Source organism: Excalfactoria chinensis, chromosome 4 (genome assembly GCF_039878825.1).
Source record: "Excalfactoria chinensis isolate bCotChi1 chromosome 4, bCotChi1.hap2, whole genome shotgun sequence".
Classification (NCBI taxonomy): Eukaryota; Metazoa; Chordata; class Aves; order Galliformes; family Phasianidae; genus Excalfactoria; species Excalfactoria chinensis.
The window spans coordinates 21,502,058-21,519,315 of record NC_092828.1 but is presented as its reverse complement, the minus strand read 5'-3'; the positions used below and the strand labels follow the sequence as shown (position 1 = coordinate 21,519,315).

Below are 17,258 nucleotides of genomic sequence, written 5' to 3'. Positions count from 1 at the left end.
GTGCTGGCTGTAGGTTTTTCTTTTAAGTCACTGTTTGTTTCATTTGAAGGGGAGAGAAGGGGTGTGGGAGGTGCAAGGCTGCAGAGACAACTATGGGAGATACCTGTGCCTGCTGAAGTAACATGGCCTTTTGTGACAGGAAGAGAGACTGTGGAGTGTCTGACAGCTTACGCCAGGTCTGTGTCAGTGCCTGAGAGTTCTGCAGCCCTTTTTTCTTGTTAAATTTTATCGATTATTTCTTAGATGATTATTTCATTAGGGATGTGCAACTGTTGGTAAAGCACCCGTGCAAAAACAGCGCCTTTTTATTTCAGCAGCCTTCAGTAGGTTCAGCCTTTAATGCCATTACTCCTTCCTTGAGCGAGTTAATTCATACAGTGCTAAAAATTCGTGCTGCACAGTCAGCAAAAGTAAGTTGGATTTCTGTGGATCCAAACCCACCGGTTATTAGCAGAGCTCAGCCTTGCATAGAGCACGTAATTGATGCTGAAAAGGGCAATTTCCCCTGCTGTTGTCCACTTCTACACATTTAAATGTAATCTGTTCCAAGAATAAATTTGGCTGCATAAAATGATTGTCTCAACTGTTACTGGTCCATGGAACTGGGAAATTATTTATTTTCTTGTTTGAAATTGAGGGGAGGGAAAAATATATGATGGCTGTTCAAAGTCAGTAGCAGTGCCATGGAGACATTTGTATCTATAAAGGTGAATCAGTGGTTTCCAGTTGAAAATTACCAATACTTAACTGGGCTACTGAGAACTGGTTATATATGATACAGCTTTACTTTGCTTTTTTTAATATATTTTTTAAGTGTTTAACTGAGCATTCAGGCTTCTATCCACAAGCCATTTGAAGTCAATCCCAGATGTTGCCACCAGGTGATGTTTGGTGCTCACCAAGCAAGCTGGTAACCTGCTGAATCAGTTAAAATCTTCACTGCTGGCTCTTTTGTATTCTTGGTAAGATATCATGGTCACCACTGGTTTGGACTCCATAACATCTCAAGGACTCGGCTCCCTCAAAACAAGGTATAAGGCCAAGTGTGGAACATCATTGAGTAAGCCCAAAGCATGTTCGTTTTGAATTCATTTTATCAATATTTAGTAAATGAGAGACACTGATCTTTATTTTAAAAAATATTCAAGATCACTTCTCTAATTTAAGAATCTCTTAAGCTTCTTTTAGGCATTTAACAACTGTATTAAAAAACAAACAAGCCAACACTTCTTTCCATTCCTTTTGTCTATTACGTAGAATCTTCCTTGAAGGTGGTTTGAAATAACGTAGGATTTTTTAGTTTTTGTTCCAGTTCTGTACATTGCAAGCAAACAGGTTTGTTCAGCAACAAAAACAGAGCTTTTCCTTTTATTGGACCAGGTAAGGAGCGTAGGTTACTCACAGAGATGTACTGCAGGTGAGTGAAACCTTTGAGTACAACAGGCGACTCTGCTTAAAAACATGAATGGAATTTTTCATGGATTCAGTGAAGCAGTAATAGTTATCTGATGAAGAAGTGGCAGTTCTCTGTGCCAATGATGTAATACATCCCTTCTTCTAATGCTCATCCAGTTACGTTGGCTGGCGTGGACAGGAAGAAAATAAAGATGTTAAAACGTCGTCTCTTCATGGGTCTAAGTCCTGTCAGAAACAGTTGCTAACAATTCCTGAAGTACTTTTTCTATTCAAACTGCTCATATTTAATACTAAGTCATTTATTACATCGTGCTCAGATTAGAAAACAAACGTAGGTATTCACCATTTATTCTTCATTTGTTAGCAACAGGGAACAGGGCAGGTTCCCACAGCTGATTTCTGAACAGTGGCAAATTACTTGTGTTTAGTCATTATTTATTTGGATATATAGTTATGTTATTCATAAAAATTACCTACTTGGACAGTAGCAGCTTATCTGAGGTGAGAAGAGTTATATGATATAGACTGATGTTACTAAAAATACTGACTTGACATGATAATGCATCGTTTATATAGCTTCCCCTTATAATATTTTTAAGTGCCTGTGAGTGGAAACCAAAGGAATTAATACTGGAAATCCTATGGGTTCAAATGTACTTGGCCAGCTGTTTGTAGAAAAATTCACACCCGGCTTGAGAGATAGAATTGAACTAACTTGCTTACTGCATAAGGCTGAGTTTCTATGTGTCTCAGTCCAAAAGGTCATTTAGAAAAGCAGTAGCTAACACTTGTAAACAGGAACAGCCATTTATTAAATGCAGTCTCACTTTAAAAAGAAATATTTATTTTTTTTTTTATAAATTGAAATAGATTCATACGTAGCTATGCAGGTCATGGGAGAAAGCTGTATGCTATAACTTGTCATTTTAAAGCCTATAGCAAAAAGCTGCGGTATTTTTGACCTTACTCCCCCAGTGGTCTGTCAGCCTTGTGTGACTTTAAAATGTAATTCTTGGTTTTAAATGGCTGACATAGCTATTTCCATGCAAATATCTGAGAACTAGTCTCATAGTAAGATGATAATGAATAAAGGTTCATTGCAATCTACACGCGTGAATAAATATATACAGGAATCTTTACCTTTTCTAAAAGGCATGGCAAATGTTTGAAGATTCTTACAGCCCTGGTTGAGAACTTCTAAGCACAGTTGGCTCGACCATGTTAGACACAGGTGGAGGAGGTTCTCTATCCCTCGAACTTCTATTCCTCTGTCTGGACTGGAGCAAAGAGATATGAGCTGGCAGCCTGGGTTGGTATCCTTGAGGATGTACATATGGTGATAACACTGGAGGAAAAACAATTTCCACTATCTTCACTGCGACCGTTTTTCTATGTTCTGCAAGTGGCTTTCTGGCTTGTGTCGGCTTTCTGGCTCGTGTCGGCTGTCTGGCTTGTGTCTGCTTTCCATGCACCTTGACAACAGTTGTGTGCGTCGGCATTTTAGAAACTCCCGCATCTGAGCCTGGTTCAGTGGTGGGTTTCTTCAGCTGAATGTGACTGGTTGGTTGGTTGGAATTCTCTTTTTTCAGTTTGCTTACAGCTTTAGGTACTACAACTACAGCTTTCCTGTTAGATGCAGCAGATACAGCTTTCCTGTTAGATGCAGCTTTCCTGTTAGATACAGCTTTTCTGTTAGATACAGCTTTCCTGCTAGATACAGCTTTGGGGTGAGGAACCTCAGCAGCCTTTGGCCCTAGGCGAGTATGAGCAGTATCACTTCCATGCTGTGTTACCACCTCCTCTTGCTTCTCTTCTTCCTCTGATGTACCTAGGATGCTGTCTAGTAGTAGTCCTTTTTCTGCAGCGTGAGACAAAATATCCTTAGGGCACACATTTTCGGAAGAGTCTGTCTGAAAATGTCAAAGGAAACAATAATGAATCTAAGAAACAGCTGCAAAGTCAATTCCTTAAGTCCAGATTCCTCAAGATCTACTCCACAAGAAAGGTGTGGCAGAATTGCTGTTTGCTCAATAAATAAACGACCCGAGTGCTGTGTGAAGTGGTGTCTGAACACTGGCTCTTCCAGAGACTTTGCCCTCTGCGGGCTAGAAGAGGGAAAATGAGTTCTGGGCTTAGACAAATGTCTGCACAGCATGATCATTTAAACCGTATGGGCTTGGAAAGTCCCCTCTCCCCTTTTTGGTGAAAAAACTTCTACTTTTCCCAGCCACAAGGTGAAAAGCCTGACGCTCAGAAATGCAGATCATCCTTCTAAAGCCTTTCCTTAGGAAATCATGCCAAGGCTTTTCAGTTTACTCAGCAAAGTTTCCTTTGGCTTTTCTCACCAAGTCTTTGGTCATTTCAAGAAATCTTAAAAATCAACCAGGCTTATTGAATTGTTTTCACACGTTCCATTTATGAATTCCTTTTGTGGAATATGACAGTGGTTCTCTCTATAAAGTGCTTTTAACTTTTAGTTTTCTTACCTCTCTCGCTATAACAGCCAGAAAACAGCCACTGGAAACTTCTGATGGTTCTATTTTGAAGAAAGAATCAGTGCAGGAATCTGGATTGGAGCAGGCAGTAAAGACAGGAGGAATCAGTCTGCCAAAAAGAAAGAAATGACCCAGAAATAAGAATATACAAGGAAGAAAACACGGATATATTAAAAGTGATTTGTAAAGTGCATCTTGAAAATGAAAGCCTATCTTCATTCTTTCTTTCTTTAAAAAAGGCAAACTGAGACGTGAGAATTCATCTTTTTAGAGTTATTTTCAATATTAAATGACATTAACCACCAGATAATAAATGTATATCATTATAATTTAGAACTACATTCTTTCCTAAGGCTGCCATAGCCGGATAATCCAGGTGACCAGGAACTTGGGAATGCTCTGAAGACACTCAGCAAGACACAGAAATTATAAAGAGGTTGACTTTGAGTCAGTAAGTATGTGCTCTTAGTAAATAATTGATGTAAGCTAAATAGCCTATTTGCAATACTCAACAACCAGGGCTCCAGGTTTTTTGGGAAGGGAAGGGAGTCTGCTATTCTTCCATCCCCCCTACACTCCAGCGATTCCCAGCTGTTGCAAACAGGTCACAGTGATTTGGTTCATAAGGCCAAGAACAGATCTGACACAGGACAGAATATGTGATGATCCCAAAGGACATTTATTAGCATGACTTGTTTCTCTCAGAGCAGCTATACTCTGAACACGGGTGCTCAGAATTTTTTACTCTGTTCTGTATTATTCTAGTAAATGAGTTACCACGTGCTCAGAGAGACGCACAAGGAGCCACGATAAGGAATGCATGGGTCTTAAATAGCTGAGCTTTCACCTTAAGACAAGCATGATCACACTCTATTTCATTTATGGTATTCTGTTACTGCTTTGTTTACACTGGCTGCCAGCAGCTTCATGGTATCCTGACTAAAATCCAACATCTGTGCATGGCAGCGAAGGAGAAACTAATTCTGGAATCATCATTAACGAAGTTCCAGCCATCCTCAGCCACAACTGTGCCGAGTTCCACAAACATGCTCAGTTACCTTTCCTATGGTCTGTGATTATGCGGTATTTCAAAGCGAAAGTGGTGTGTGGTGGTGGTATGTGGTGGTGGTATGACAAGTGTCCTGACATTGCTGCAAAACACAGAAGAGATTTTAGGATTTCTAGGAAATTTCCTTGGGGGAGGTTTTTGCCTTTCTTTGACAAAGGGGAACTTCTTTTACCTGAAGAAAAATCAAAGCTCCTGAACAAAACCCTCTTTTTTTTTTTTTTTATCTATATTATTTCTGTGATATAAATACTGAACATGTGTACTGTTTACATTCAAATAACTCAGAGACCTTTGAGTTCTAAGGTCTTCCTGCTTCCTCCCCCACACAGTAAATGTCTTATAGACATTGCAGACTCAGCGGAATTTCAATTTTCTCATACATATTTGTATGTTATGATTATACAGGACGCTCTGGTAATGCAGCCTGACCCCTGTACCCTCCCCAGAGTCACTCTGAATACAAACACAAGCAATGGAGCAGCAGAGGTTCACATTCTTCTATTGTTCTCACATTTTAAGACTTGGTTCCTTTTTCCTTTGGAACTGATCATTCCAAGTCAGAAGCTTGGTGTAATCAAGCAATTTGCCTGACTTCCAATCTCTATCTTGTCTTAAACTAGCTTTGTTCTCTTTTAAGCTACTTACGGGGGAATGCAATAGATCAGAACATTAAGAGTACTACTTACTACTCTCTTACCTTCAAAAAGAGTGGAATCAGAGGCAGCTGAAGATGATATTAAGCGTTAATCTAATACAAGACACAGATTGGACAAGGATAACAGTTACGCTAATTCAAGTTTTCCATAGACAAAACTAGTCATGCCATACCTGAATGGTTTCAGCTTTTTCACTTTCACAGCAGATTCCAGCGCTTTCTGCACCACTTCTTCATTCTCTTCTGGGTAAACTGAAGAAGTGCAGTAAACAATAGATTGTACTTGGACTACAAAATAAAGTGTTAAAAGAGTTCAGAGTTAAAACCCATGATACACAGTGGCTCAGTAAGGACTAAAAGCAGAATAAAAGTTATGCTTGAGTGCTATTTTTACCAATAAAGCGTGCTCTCCTGCACACGAGTTTTTTAATAATCAAAATCTTTTCAAATATTGGTGGATTTCAGCATAAATTCAGGGCTGTCTTTTCACACATCTGCTAAAGGAAGGGCAGAAGAAAATGGCAGTTTGGAGATGGACCACATTTACAACTTAGCCAAAATCGAACCTGACTCAGGCAGTTGTTTATGCAAACCTGTTTATGCAGGCTGTTGCGTTAAATGTTGTGTTAATGTAAATATCACAACGCAAGAACCCTTAAGCTGGAGGAGATCATTATTTGGAGGTTTTGGTTAAATGTTTACTGTTAACTCATAGACTAATGGGTGTATTTTTAACAATATAAGTCTGGTTGCAGTACAATCAAACTGACAGTATAAAAAAAGTCTTTCCAGGAACCTGGCTGCCAGCACTTACATTTCATTGCATGCATCAACTCATTCAGCTGCCTCGCAGCGAGAGTACAGAGTTTATCCTTAGACACAGATCCTTGGTAAAGGTCTTTCAGCAATCCTGCATCTAAATGCAAAGATTTTTCATTTATTAACATGGCTGCTGTTGGTTTCTTAACATTGTTTGCAGAAAAAGCATTGGTAACAGACCTGATGGTCACTGGTACAGTGAGAAGGCAGGCCTTACGGATTACAGTACCACGAGTGCCTAAGCAATTCTTTCCTTGTCAAGTTTAATTACTACTGCCTCTTCTTTGTTTCTGTTTAATGAAAGTTGAACAGTGAGAAGGCTATTATAAACACTCATTAAAGGAATGTGATAATAGAAAGTTACGTACTTGTGTATAGACATAAATTTTGTCTTTTTGCCTGAAAACCAAGACAATATATACTCTTCTCCCCAAAACAACCCTCAAATTTCCTAACATTGACTTGAAATTTCCTTTACAAAGCGCTCCTAATATTAGTAATATTAGCAATATTAGTAGCAGGTGGATGGTTGGACTGGATGATCTTAGAGGTCTTTTCCAACCTTGGTGAGTCTGTGGTTATGGTTATTTGTCTACAGTCTATGGATTATGTTTTATCAGAGCATCTGTATTATCCATATCACAGTACCTGAAGAACTATTTCTACCAGAAAGCACGCATTAGCTATGGTATCAGAAGTTACCTCCATGTTCAGTCAAAATAAAATCTATTGGATTACTAAAGCCCAGTCCAGAACACCGTGGTATCAACAAAATGGCTTTTGCATTTTGAAGTCTGGGATCTTTCGGTTCAATCTCAGTAAAGTCTTCATGTAGCAACTTAATATCTGAAATAAAACAAAAAGGGTGGTGTGACTCAGCAGGTGAACATTAAAGCAAGCCTGCTTAATTTTAAAGTGATGGGGTTGAAGAGACAGCAATGTTACACAAATTTCCACAGAGCGACAACCCTAGTGGACCAGATCCCCCAACATCCCACTGATTTCAGGTAGACTGAGGGATGAAGCCTTAGCATCTTCCACTGAAGGGACTGCTAATTGGTTGCCACTCTTATTACAGTTTGTTCTGATCACATCCTCTGGACAAATGTATCAATTTTGGATTAGCAATCTCAGAAACAGGTGACCTGAAAAGCGATGGCCAATACACTACATACACGGATGCCAAAGTCTGCAGATCCCAGCCATTACACAGGAACTACTTATATGAAGAACTTCACTGTAACGTTTCAGGAATCTGGCTAATCTGCAACCTTGTTAAGCCTGATTGTAGCTGAGGAGTTGTCAGTTCACTCTATGACAAAAATAATCTATTACTACCCTCCCAAATCTTCAAAGACTGGATCTCTAAATTCTGATAGCTTTATGACCTATTCATAGTTATCACAAACCCTATCAAAATCTACCTTGAAATACCTTCTGCGCACCAACTGTTTCAACACGTACTTTTACATCCCATGTTACTGAACAAGTCTTCCAGTTCATCTGCTTTTGTAGAAGTTTTTACACCACAAACAAAGACTGTGGATGTGCTGTCATTTCTCAGTGCTGACATATGGGCAATGGTGAGGTGGGAACCCAGGTGAGCCATGATAACATCATCATCCGTACTCAACAGCGCCTGTACAGAGTGTACAGCGAGGCTGCGAGACTTATCCTATAAAACAGTGACACAAAAATTCAGTGTTATCAACTGCTTGGGTTTCTCTGAGCACTGATCTTCTTTCCCAAAGTAGGAAATTGATCCACTATTTTCACGATAAATAGAAAAGAGAGGAGGAGAAAGAGCTGATCACAGATAGCTGCTAATAGAGAATTTTTAAGGAGACAAAAACCAAGTATTTTAAGTCAAAATCACTGAATTTAAGAGGGCTTTGGGCAATGTGATCTGTTGAAAGTTGCTCCTGCCCATGGCAGGTTGGGTGGAACTGGATTTTTAAAGGTCCCTTTCAGCTTCAACCTTTCTATGATTCCTGCGATTGTATTACCGTTCCAACCTGAACTATTCTGTCCTGTTTATCAATATTCCATCAGAAATATTCACCATATTCCTCTTCAGCTACAGGCCGTGAATATTTGCAAACTGTCATCTTCTAAGGGGGGATAACGTACACTCAGTTACACAGAAATGTTCCTCATATTTTCAGAAGTGCAGCCACCTTTTTCATCAGCTTTGACAGTTCTAGAATTAATTTCACAATATTTCATTACCGTCACAGTAATTATGAATTACAAGTACTAATATTTTCATGTAAATCTTAATAAATGAATCTGTTTCTCAACTTCTGATTTTTAAACACGTCCAAAAACTTTTGAGAGCACATTTCTGCCTGCCTCATGCAATGGGGCAGTCCTTATTATATCCTGTCATACACAGAGCATGACCTTATTTGAATGTAAAGCATTATTTTGCTTTGCAGATTCATATTACTCAAGGGTGGCACCAACTCACCTGCAGTAAGAGTCTGCAGTCTGCAAAAAGATCTAAATTAAGCAGCTCGTCTTTAAGAGAGGAAGGGAAACACAAGACATTGTGGCAATGCTGGTCCAAACAGTAAGTGTAGCCCTTGAGGTCTGACACAGATTCAACTTCACTGAATCCCTTACTCTTCAGATCTTCGAAGGCATCTTCAAGGCTGTTAACACACAGTTCTGACCATTAAATATACACCACCTTCATAAGCAACATAACTCACATTGATGTTGATCACCGCCTTTTGTTTCTTTAATGTCTACGTTGGTATACATACACTCATCCCTACACCTGCAGCTGTGTAAAACATACTGCATCCGTGTATAAAACATCTGTATAGATCACACACACACACACGTAAAGCAGTAGTACTATCTGACACACGAGGGGAAATAACACTATTGCAGGCTTCTAAGTTCTGTTTTTGACTCTTAAATCAGTAAGACCAATAACACAGATGAAGAAGGAGGTGTGTGTCTCCAGAGAATGATTCAAAGCACCCTCATATAGATGTCCTTGAGCTCTGGCAGCACATTTACTGCCAGAATAGCTTCATTCTTTCAATTGCTTTCAGTGTATCCCGGCTCACCGATGAATTTAACAACTACTATCTGAAGTAATCCTTCTGTGAACATAACAAAGGCATAAATGCTGAGGTCTGCAATTCAAATATCATGAAGATTTAAAGGTATGTATACCAAAACTTTTAGACACTTTTAGACAGCGCTTGAGCTTATGTGGTGTTTTACGTACGTATGAGCTTATGTACACCAGTGTTACATGCTTGATGACAGTGAATGATGACTAAAAGACTTGTTAGTAATTGACACTATCTTTACATAAGAAACATCAGTTTGAAGTATTTTATCTGTCTTAGCACCCTTGGCAATATGCACAGAATGGCCTAGGTAGGAAAAGACCTTAAATATCACCTGCTTTTACAAAATGATCTCTGTTTTTCATCACAGAATTTACTCGTCCTCAGAGGAAGATCGTCAGGAAAAAAAACTGCTTATTTGGTGAATATCCACATAAGCAATAGTCTGTAACAAACTCTGTTGTAGCTTCCATTTACAGTTCATGAATAAAGCTGCTGTAATATATAAAAACTTCAAAACAAGCAAAAGCTGGACTTCGATAAGAAACTTAAATTACCAGTAATCAACTAGCCTGGAAATTTTAAGAGTACAGCCAACTATCCAATAACATATGTAAAAACTAAAACATTAGTGACACTTTTAAGATGTTACCTGATCTTCAGTGTATTTATCCAAGCACATAAAGGTAGGGCAGAAGCTCTTTGTTCGTGCTTCCTTATAGTTTCCGGTAGAAAGTATTCAATTGAAAGAGCATCATATTTGATGCGACATCTTGCACGTGCAGCTGCCAGTTTGATCCTAAACCTACGAAATATAGTCATAAGCTCACTACTCACCAACTACTCACAGGCAGTGTTTCTATTACAACAGACTCTTGCTTGGAAAACAACAGCGAGACCTCACTTTGCAAGTTCATACAGAAAATACATAGGTGTGGGTATTTTACTGTAGATTAGCTTGGCTGAGACTACTGTCTTTGAGTATGCACAGGTCTGGAATTATGGCAGACAAATACAAAACAAGTCTCCAAAAGTTGTGAAAAATAAAATATTGAAAAGCAGAGGGGGAGAGAAAATTTGGATTTGGAACTGTCATCTATGGAATATAATCACAATTTTGCTGGATGTTCAATGATAGAAATATAAACATGTGCAGAATGACCACATAAAGAAAGCTGACCTCCAACCAGGTAGAGAAATGACAGAATTGTGATGGCAGCCAGGAGGTGGTTTTGTTATTACATGAAAATGTCAGACTATAAATATTTCGGGTCTTTTCTTCCCAAATCTTTATGCCTAATCTTCATGTGTGATACTTCAAAACAAACAAAATTCATTAGTGTTAAGGTATATCACTGTCTGCCCTCCATGAACACCTTGCACATAGGATGCTTGTGAAATTTTAGGGCTATTCTACACCTAACAGCAGTACAATTCTGTCTAAGAACTGGCAGCAGACTTAGGAAATGCATTCTTGAATACTATTTAATTTTACCTATTGGTTCTTTCCATCTAATTATATAATATGTATTTAACAAAGTTCCATAATAGCAGTATTGCTAAATAAAGGACCATTACTCCATTCCATAACCCTTTGGCACTTGACTATTACATATACACTCGAGTGTAACATTTATGATACGCATTGATGCCTTCTGTGCAACATATTTATGAACATTTAGCGATATATATGTATGTGTAGTGAACTGTACAATTCATGAGTGAGTATAGACATATTTATGAATGTTTGCGAAATATTTCATTATGGTTTTTTTTCTAAAATTATATGAAAGTAGTTTCAAGAGCTCCAGAATAAGCTACTTATTTCTAGTAAAATAGTTTGCAATGTAGGTTGTTAGCAATGTTTTCTTATTACAGGGGTAAGAAAGTTTCCCTTCAGATCACTTTCTCATCAAAAATTCAAACTAATTTTGCAAGATTTCAATATAAAAGGTATCTGTAAGATTCAAAATAGGGGGAAAAAAAGCAGGTGCTATAAAATCCTGCATTTCTGCTAACATATACCAACAACAACAACAAAATTCTTAGCACATGTACCTGTACAGAAAATTCTCTATTTCCCGAACTTCTGCTATAGGTTTCTCCTCATCAGATATCACACGTGCTTCAAACTCTCTGTCTTGCAGGTCATAAAGCATCACAAGAAGCAGGCTAGTTAATTCATCCGGCTGCAACAGAAGAACAACTGGATAGAGAACGTGGCACTTCGCCTTATTTCTGAAAATAAATAAATAGAATTATGGAATCATAGGATCACAAGGTTGGAAGGGACCTACAAGATCATCTAGTCCAACCGTTCTCCCTTTACCATAGCTACAGCAAACCACTAACCCATATCATGTAGCTCTTCATACAGACGCCTCTTGAACACTGCCAGGGACAGTGCCTGACCACTCTCTGAAAGAAAAAGTTCCTTCTTATGTCTAACCTAAACCTCCTCTGGCACAGCTTGCGACCATTTCCTCAGGTCCTGTTTGTTGCCTGGGAGAAGAGGCCAAGACCCTCCACATCACAACCTCCCTTCAGGAAGTTGTAGAGTGCAATGAGGTCTCCCCTGAGCCTCCTCTTCTCCAGACTAAACAATGCCAGCTCCCTGAGCCGCTCCTCATAAGACTTGTGCTCCAGACCCCTCACCACTTTCGTTGCCCTTCTCTGGACCTGTTACAAGGCCTCGATGTCTTTCTTGTAGTGAGGAGCCCAAAACTGAACACAATATTCAAGACGCAGCCTCACCAGAGCTGAGTACAGAGGGATGATCACCTCTCTGCTCCTGCTAGCCACACTATTTCTTATACAGGCAAGGATGCCGTTGGCCTTCTGGGCCAACTGGGCACAGTGTCAGCACATATTCAGCCCAGCATCAACCAAAACCCCCAGGTCCCTTTCCTCTTCACAGTCAACCAGCCAAATAAATAAATAAAAAGGTCCGTATCATGCAGTAGTCTCCTGTGTAAGACAATGAACAACTCCAATGAAACTTCTCTTTCCTATCACTTTCTCTCATAGGACTCTTTGGATATAGTAACTGATGAGCTCAAGCCATTATATTACAGGCATTCAGAACAAGGGTAAAATCTCATTCCCATGCCTAAACGTTAAGCAGCAACTCCTTCTTATAGTCAGGAATTACCAGCACTTCCATTACTCTTGGATACATCTTACCTTCTCACAAATACGACTGATACAAGCTAGAAAACTCAAATTATGAGACGCACACCATCAAATACAAAATGTCTCATCTCCTTGCAAAAGCAACCTGAAAATCAAACGTTACTGCTGGATCATTTGCCTTCTCACATCAATCTTTGCAATTAACACCAGTTCAAATTAATCTTGTAATTATCAAAAAGCATCAAAGGCACCACAGGATGGAACAGCAGATTGTTCTGCCTTCTCCAGATTTTCTTTTCACAACACTTTGCCCAGGAAATGAAACCTGGGGTCAGTATTTTCCTTTGTCTGATATGGTTCACTCTACACTTTCCACTCACAAGGGGACTCAAATGGGATGGAAAGCATTGAGTGCTGTTCTTTATTTTATCCAAAGCACCATTCGGTGTAAAAACAAGAGGAACCAAGATAGAATCCAAAAGCTTCTCTTTGCTTCTTCAAAAGCCCCAATCTCTGCACTTGGGCAGTCCTTGCTCTTTGTACTCAATAAAACTGGACAAGCCATACACTGCATTCAAAAGATAGCTTCACACAAAGGAGAAGAGGACAAAAAGATCTTTGCCTGCAGGATTGGTTAGGATGCTCCTGGGAGTTTGCAAACAAGAGTTTGAACTACCTTGCCTTGTTCAAGAAGTAGACAGAACCCAGGGGTCAAACTCCCTGGACAAGTGCCATAGTCGCTGGTATCCTATTATGTGACTTTTCCTGGCTCACGGACAGCACCACACAGCCAGTAATACAGCGCAGTAAGCATTAAGGTTCACTCTCCTGGTTTCTTTCTCTGGAGCTAATTCCCAGCACTGGGATGCAACACCAAGGAATCTCACTAACAGCTCATCTAGAAGACTGGAGATTCATGGTTTGGACAACTAATGAAAAAGAATAGAAATATTTTGATCTCAGGGTACTATATGGAAAGAACCATCTGAAAAGATTCTAACTGCAACAACTCAGAAAATACAAAAAGTATTTTCTTAATATAATGTCCACTTACTATTGAATGACATGGGTAAACATTACTATCTATCAGTATTTCTTCAAGGAGATCTTGATCTGCAAAAAACATTGACAAGTTATACTATGAAATACTAAATTATGTGCAAGAACAGCAAATATTTATGAAAAAATAGAGAAAAGTCTGGAAGTTTGAACATCATAAAAATTAAGTTTACTCATGTACAGTAACAATTCTGATTACCCTACAAGAAAAAGTACAAATCTTAAATGTTTGATTCTATAAAACATAACCAACACTTAGATATAGTTAAATATTTGAGGGATACGACTAGTCTAGTAGTAAATGACTACTTAATTTACAATAGATTACCCAAATCTCTGTCATCAGGCAGAAACTAAATAGTTTCTATACTTCTCTCTGCTATATCATTTCTACTGGCGATTCTTGGAAACATTTTGTACTTACATTTCAGAGCACTGAAAGCCAGGTCGTAAGATAAATGCTGGGAACACTCATCTTTAAGAATCAGCATGGGAGATACTGAGTCATCACCATATCGCACTAACATTCTATCCTTTGGCTTTTTATTACGAATGCCTTGAAAAATCTTAGCTGCGTTGACGTATACGGAGTCACAGCAGACATTCTTCTTAATCACAGTCATTGTTCTTGTCTCAGCAGCTCCTTTTTCATCTGAAATTTTCATTTCACTCGAGTCTGAAGTATAATTTCTAACACGCTCATGAGAAGGTACCGAGTTCCTTTTAGAACCTGGCACTTCTCCAGTTCTTGGTCATGCAAGTCACAGTCCTGCAAAACAAACAAATAAACAAACAAATAAATAAAAGAAAACCCCAAAGCTTACATTGAACTGTGAAATCTTCTTTCACTAGAATACACTTCTCCCTTCATTTTCAGGTTTTCAATAGAGTTTATTTGTTCTTAGGCACTAATCCTGCAAATACACATGTACTCGTGTGAGTCCATCAACTTGCATGCTGTATAGAAGCATTTATAGTAGTTTACTTACCTTATTTATTTTCACTAACGCAGATACAAAGAAGACTGGTTACTTGCTTCCTAGATTCCAGTTCTTTACATTAAATGATCCTAAAGAGATTATAGAGATCTTATTTACCCTACATGCTTTGGTTGTTGTAACATGCATTTATGACTATGCTTAGAAGTCAGGTTAAATGTTCAGAACAGGGTTAACTATGCCAAGGCAAATCTTGTGATAGAGCAAAGATAAATATACATTAGTTAATCTAAATCTCTCTGGTACAACTTGCGGGTTGATGATTCCACATAAACAAGGCTCAAGCCCCTCCACCAGCCAAACATGAAATATTTTATTTCTTTTGAGAACAAGCAGCAAGTGAACCAACGTTTGTGGTGTCAGGACTTTGAAGGCTTGCAGAGTTCCTGGTTATTATTTGTAAATTCCTTGCTAAGGCAGTCTTTGCTAAGGCTGCTATCAAGATTTGACTTACACTTTCTCCAAAGACAAATGCTGCTTTAATAAAAATGACAGCACACTGCCCCATGCAAACACACATCAGAGTTGTGGTGCTGTTAGTCACAGCTTGTGTGCCAAGCAGAGAACATCAAGCAAGATTACTCTGATGTACAGCTGGGAATAAGTGGAGAAGGGAGAAAAGACCCATTTGTTTGTCTGTGGAAAAAATGAGCTGCACCTCATGCAGATTACTCAGTCAAGAAAGGAAAAATAAAGACAAACCTCGGGTTCCCAAAGGTGCAGCAACTGGACAACACTGGTTGTGAAAAAGGACAGGAAAGCATCTCCTCACCTTCTGCTTCCAAGGCATAACTCACTGACCCAGTCACAACAATCAGGAAACTCTGTTAGCATAGCAGTTCCACAAGTATTACCAGCAGCATCACAAAGCAAAAGAGACGTTGGTTGTGGCCATTATCTGTGCAAAGGGATATGAAAACTTCTTCTGAAATCGTTGGTATGACAGAAGCAGGCAGCCCCCTGCCCACAGTTACCTCTACCCAAGGACAAACTGCAGCTGCAGACAGGGCTGCAGGCTTTCAGCAGCAGAGGAGGAAGGAAGCAAGCACAGAGCTGTATATAAGCCACATGGGAAAGAGCGATCCACTGAACACCTGCCCACTGCCTACATGGGACACTCACTGTGTACAACTGCCTCAAGACCAGCAGGTTCAAACCTATAAAGGTTCTTCAACCATCACTTCCCAGTATGAGAGACGCTGCCCTGTCAGCCAGTGCACTTACCGATGGAGAAAAATGGATGCAGGCTCCTCCAGCAGCCATAGAAGCAAGAGCTCAGCTGGCCCTCCTGGGTCCCAACAGCCCGCACCTACAGGTGCACACCTACCCTCATACTGCCAGGCCAGGATGGCACCACTCTCCAGGGCAGGGTGGGGAGGGCAGAGCCGGGTTTTTCTCCTTGCAGCTTCTGCCTCCCCAGTTCCCCACAGGGGTTGTGCCGTGGTGGGGATGAGGCTGTGACGTGGGGGGCTGCAGAGGCCAGGCTGAGCTTGTGCTGGGATTCTCTGTGGCTCACATAAGACAACAAAAAAACACAAAGCAGTGCCAAGAACCGCCCTGGCAACGGCAGGTGTGTGTCCATGGGAGCTGTGTTTCCAGAGGGTTACCATGGCAGGAGCTCTGCGGAAGTCCCCGTCTCTCAGTGGTGAGAGCGTCTCTCACTGTTCCTTTCTTCTTGTGGTGTCAGTGGTTGGTTGTTTTTCTAACATTTAAATCCCCAAACAGCATGAATTCCTGTAAATTCAGTGACTGCTTCGAAATACACATCTTATCTACACTCAGGTATCTAATTGCGTTAAAACACCACAGTGACAGGGTTGGAAATCCCAAATACAAAAGAGTAACCCCATTTATCAACCCTATCACTATCCATCTGCACTTGAAATTAGCAGCTTGCTCTCACACCTTGTTAACTGCACAGGTGTCTTAACTATCTCAGCCTCTGCTTTCATTTGGTATTGAAGCACATAGACAGATTAGGCCTTTATTTGCATCCAGACTTTGCAATTGTTTACATCAAAAGTGCAAAGGCAGTCATGTAGGCTGGGGAAACTTGGCATGCAGCAGTTCAAACAAGAATTGAATCCCTTCTGATGAGGGGGAACAGTATGCGGTTACTGTGTTGTTCAGATCAGTGAGGAACTACATCAGTAACAGTGCAGATGGAAATGAGGTTTTTCTGCTATTTCCTTTTGTGCGAATAGATAAGGTGAGACTCTTTAAAAGCCTGACTGGAAATGACTGCCCCATTGCACACATGTTTTTGTACTTCTCTTTCACAGTCAAGGTACCATTTATGAAGCATACAGGCTTCATCCACTGCTTTCATGCTCACCAGAGCAGGTGCTGCTGGCCATTGGCTAGAGCTGGATGCTCTCCAGCCTCTGCAGTGCTCTGCACACTCACTTTCTGCTCATACTGCCGTCCTTCTGCCTCTTTTTGTTCACCTTTCTTTTCAGCACCAAATATCCCCTGTGCAGCGATGGATCTCAAGTTGCCTCTTTAGAGGCAATGAGGATTTCTTGT

General features: G+C 39.9%; 1 protein-coding gene across 3 annotated transcripts; it reads right to left on the bottom strand.

Annotated features, from left to right (window-relative positions):
• Nucleotides 1-1,084: 1,084 nt before the first annotated feature.
• Nucleotides 1,085-16,261, bottom strand: NSUN7 (NOP2/Sun RNA methyltransferase family member 7). Of its 3 annotated transcripts, none has more exons than XM_072335646.1 (15): nt 15,957-16,261; nt 15,505-15,630; nt 14,724-14,803; nt 14,159-14,503; nt 13,730-13,788; nt 11,602-11,732; nt 10,196-10,348; nt 8,925-9,108; nt 7,919-8,129; nt 7,157-7,300; nt 6,450-6,551; nt 5,809-5,923; nt 3,903-4,020; nt 2,557-3,326; nt 1,085-1,581 (listed from the first exon to the last, which is right to left on the bottom strand). In XM_072335646.1, exons 4-14 carry the CDS (start codon nt 14,397-14,399, stop codon nt 2,592-2,594), a joined length of 2,193 nt encoding a protein of 730 aa, XP_072191747.1. In that variant the 5' UTR covers nt 14,400-14,503; nt 14,724-14,803; nt 15,505-15,630; nt 15,957-16,261; the 3' UTR covers nt 1,085-1,581; nt 2,557-2,591. The 3 variants fall into 3 exon arrangements, with proteins under 3 accessions (XP_072191747.1, XP_072191746.1, XP_072191745.1); XM_072335645.1 differs by having other exon boundaries at nt 15,435-15,630; nt 15,957-16,246; XM_072335644.1 differs by lacking the exon at nt 1,085-1,581 and having other exon boundaries at nt 2,209-3,326; nt 15,435-15,630; nt 15,957-16,250.
• Nucleotides 16,262-17,258: the final 997 nt, after the last annotated feature.

Excerpts from the sequence above, each read along its gene's own strand:
- NSUN7 (XM_072335646.1), bottom strand. The coding sequence starts at position 14,399 with ATGAAAATTTCAGATGAAAAAGGAGCTGCTGAGACAAGAACAATGACT. Across the intron at positions 11,733-13,729 it reads TTTACCCATGTCATTCAATA|CCGGATGAATTAACTAGCCT; the intron begins GTAAGTGGACAT and ends CTTCTGTTGCAG. Across the intron at positions 9,109-10,195 it reads ATAAATACACTGAAGATCAG|CCTTGAAGATGCCTTCGAAG; the intron begins GTAACATCTTAA and ends GTGTGTTAACAG.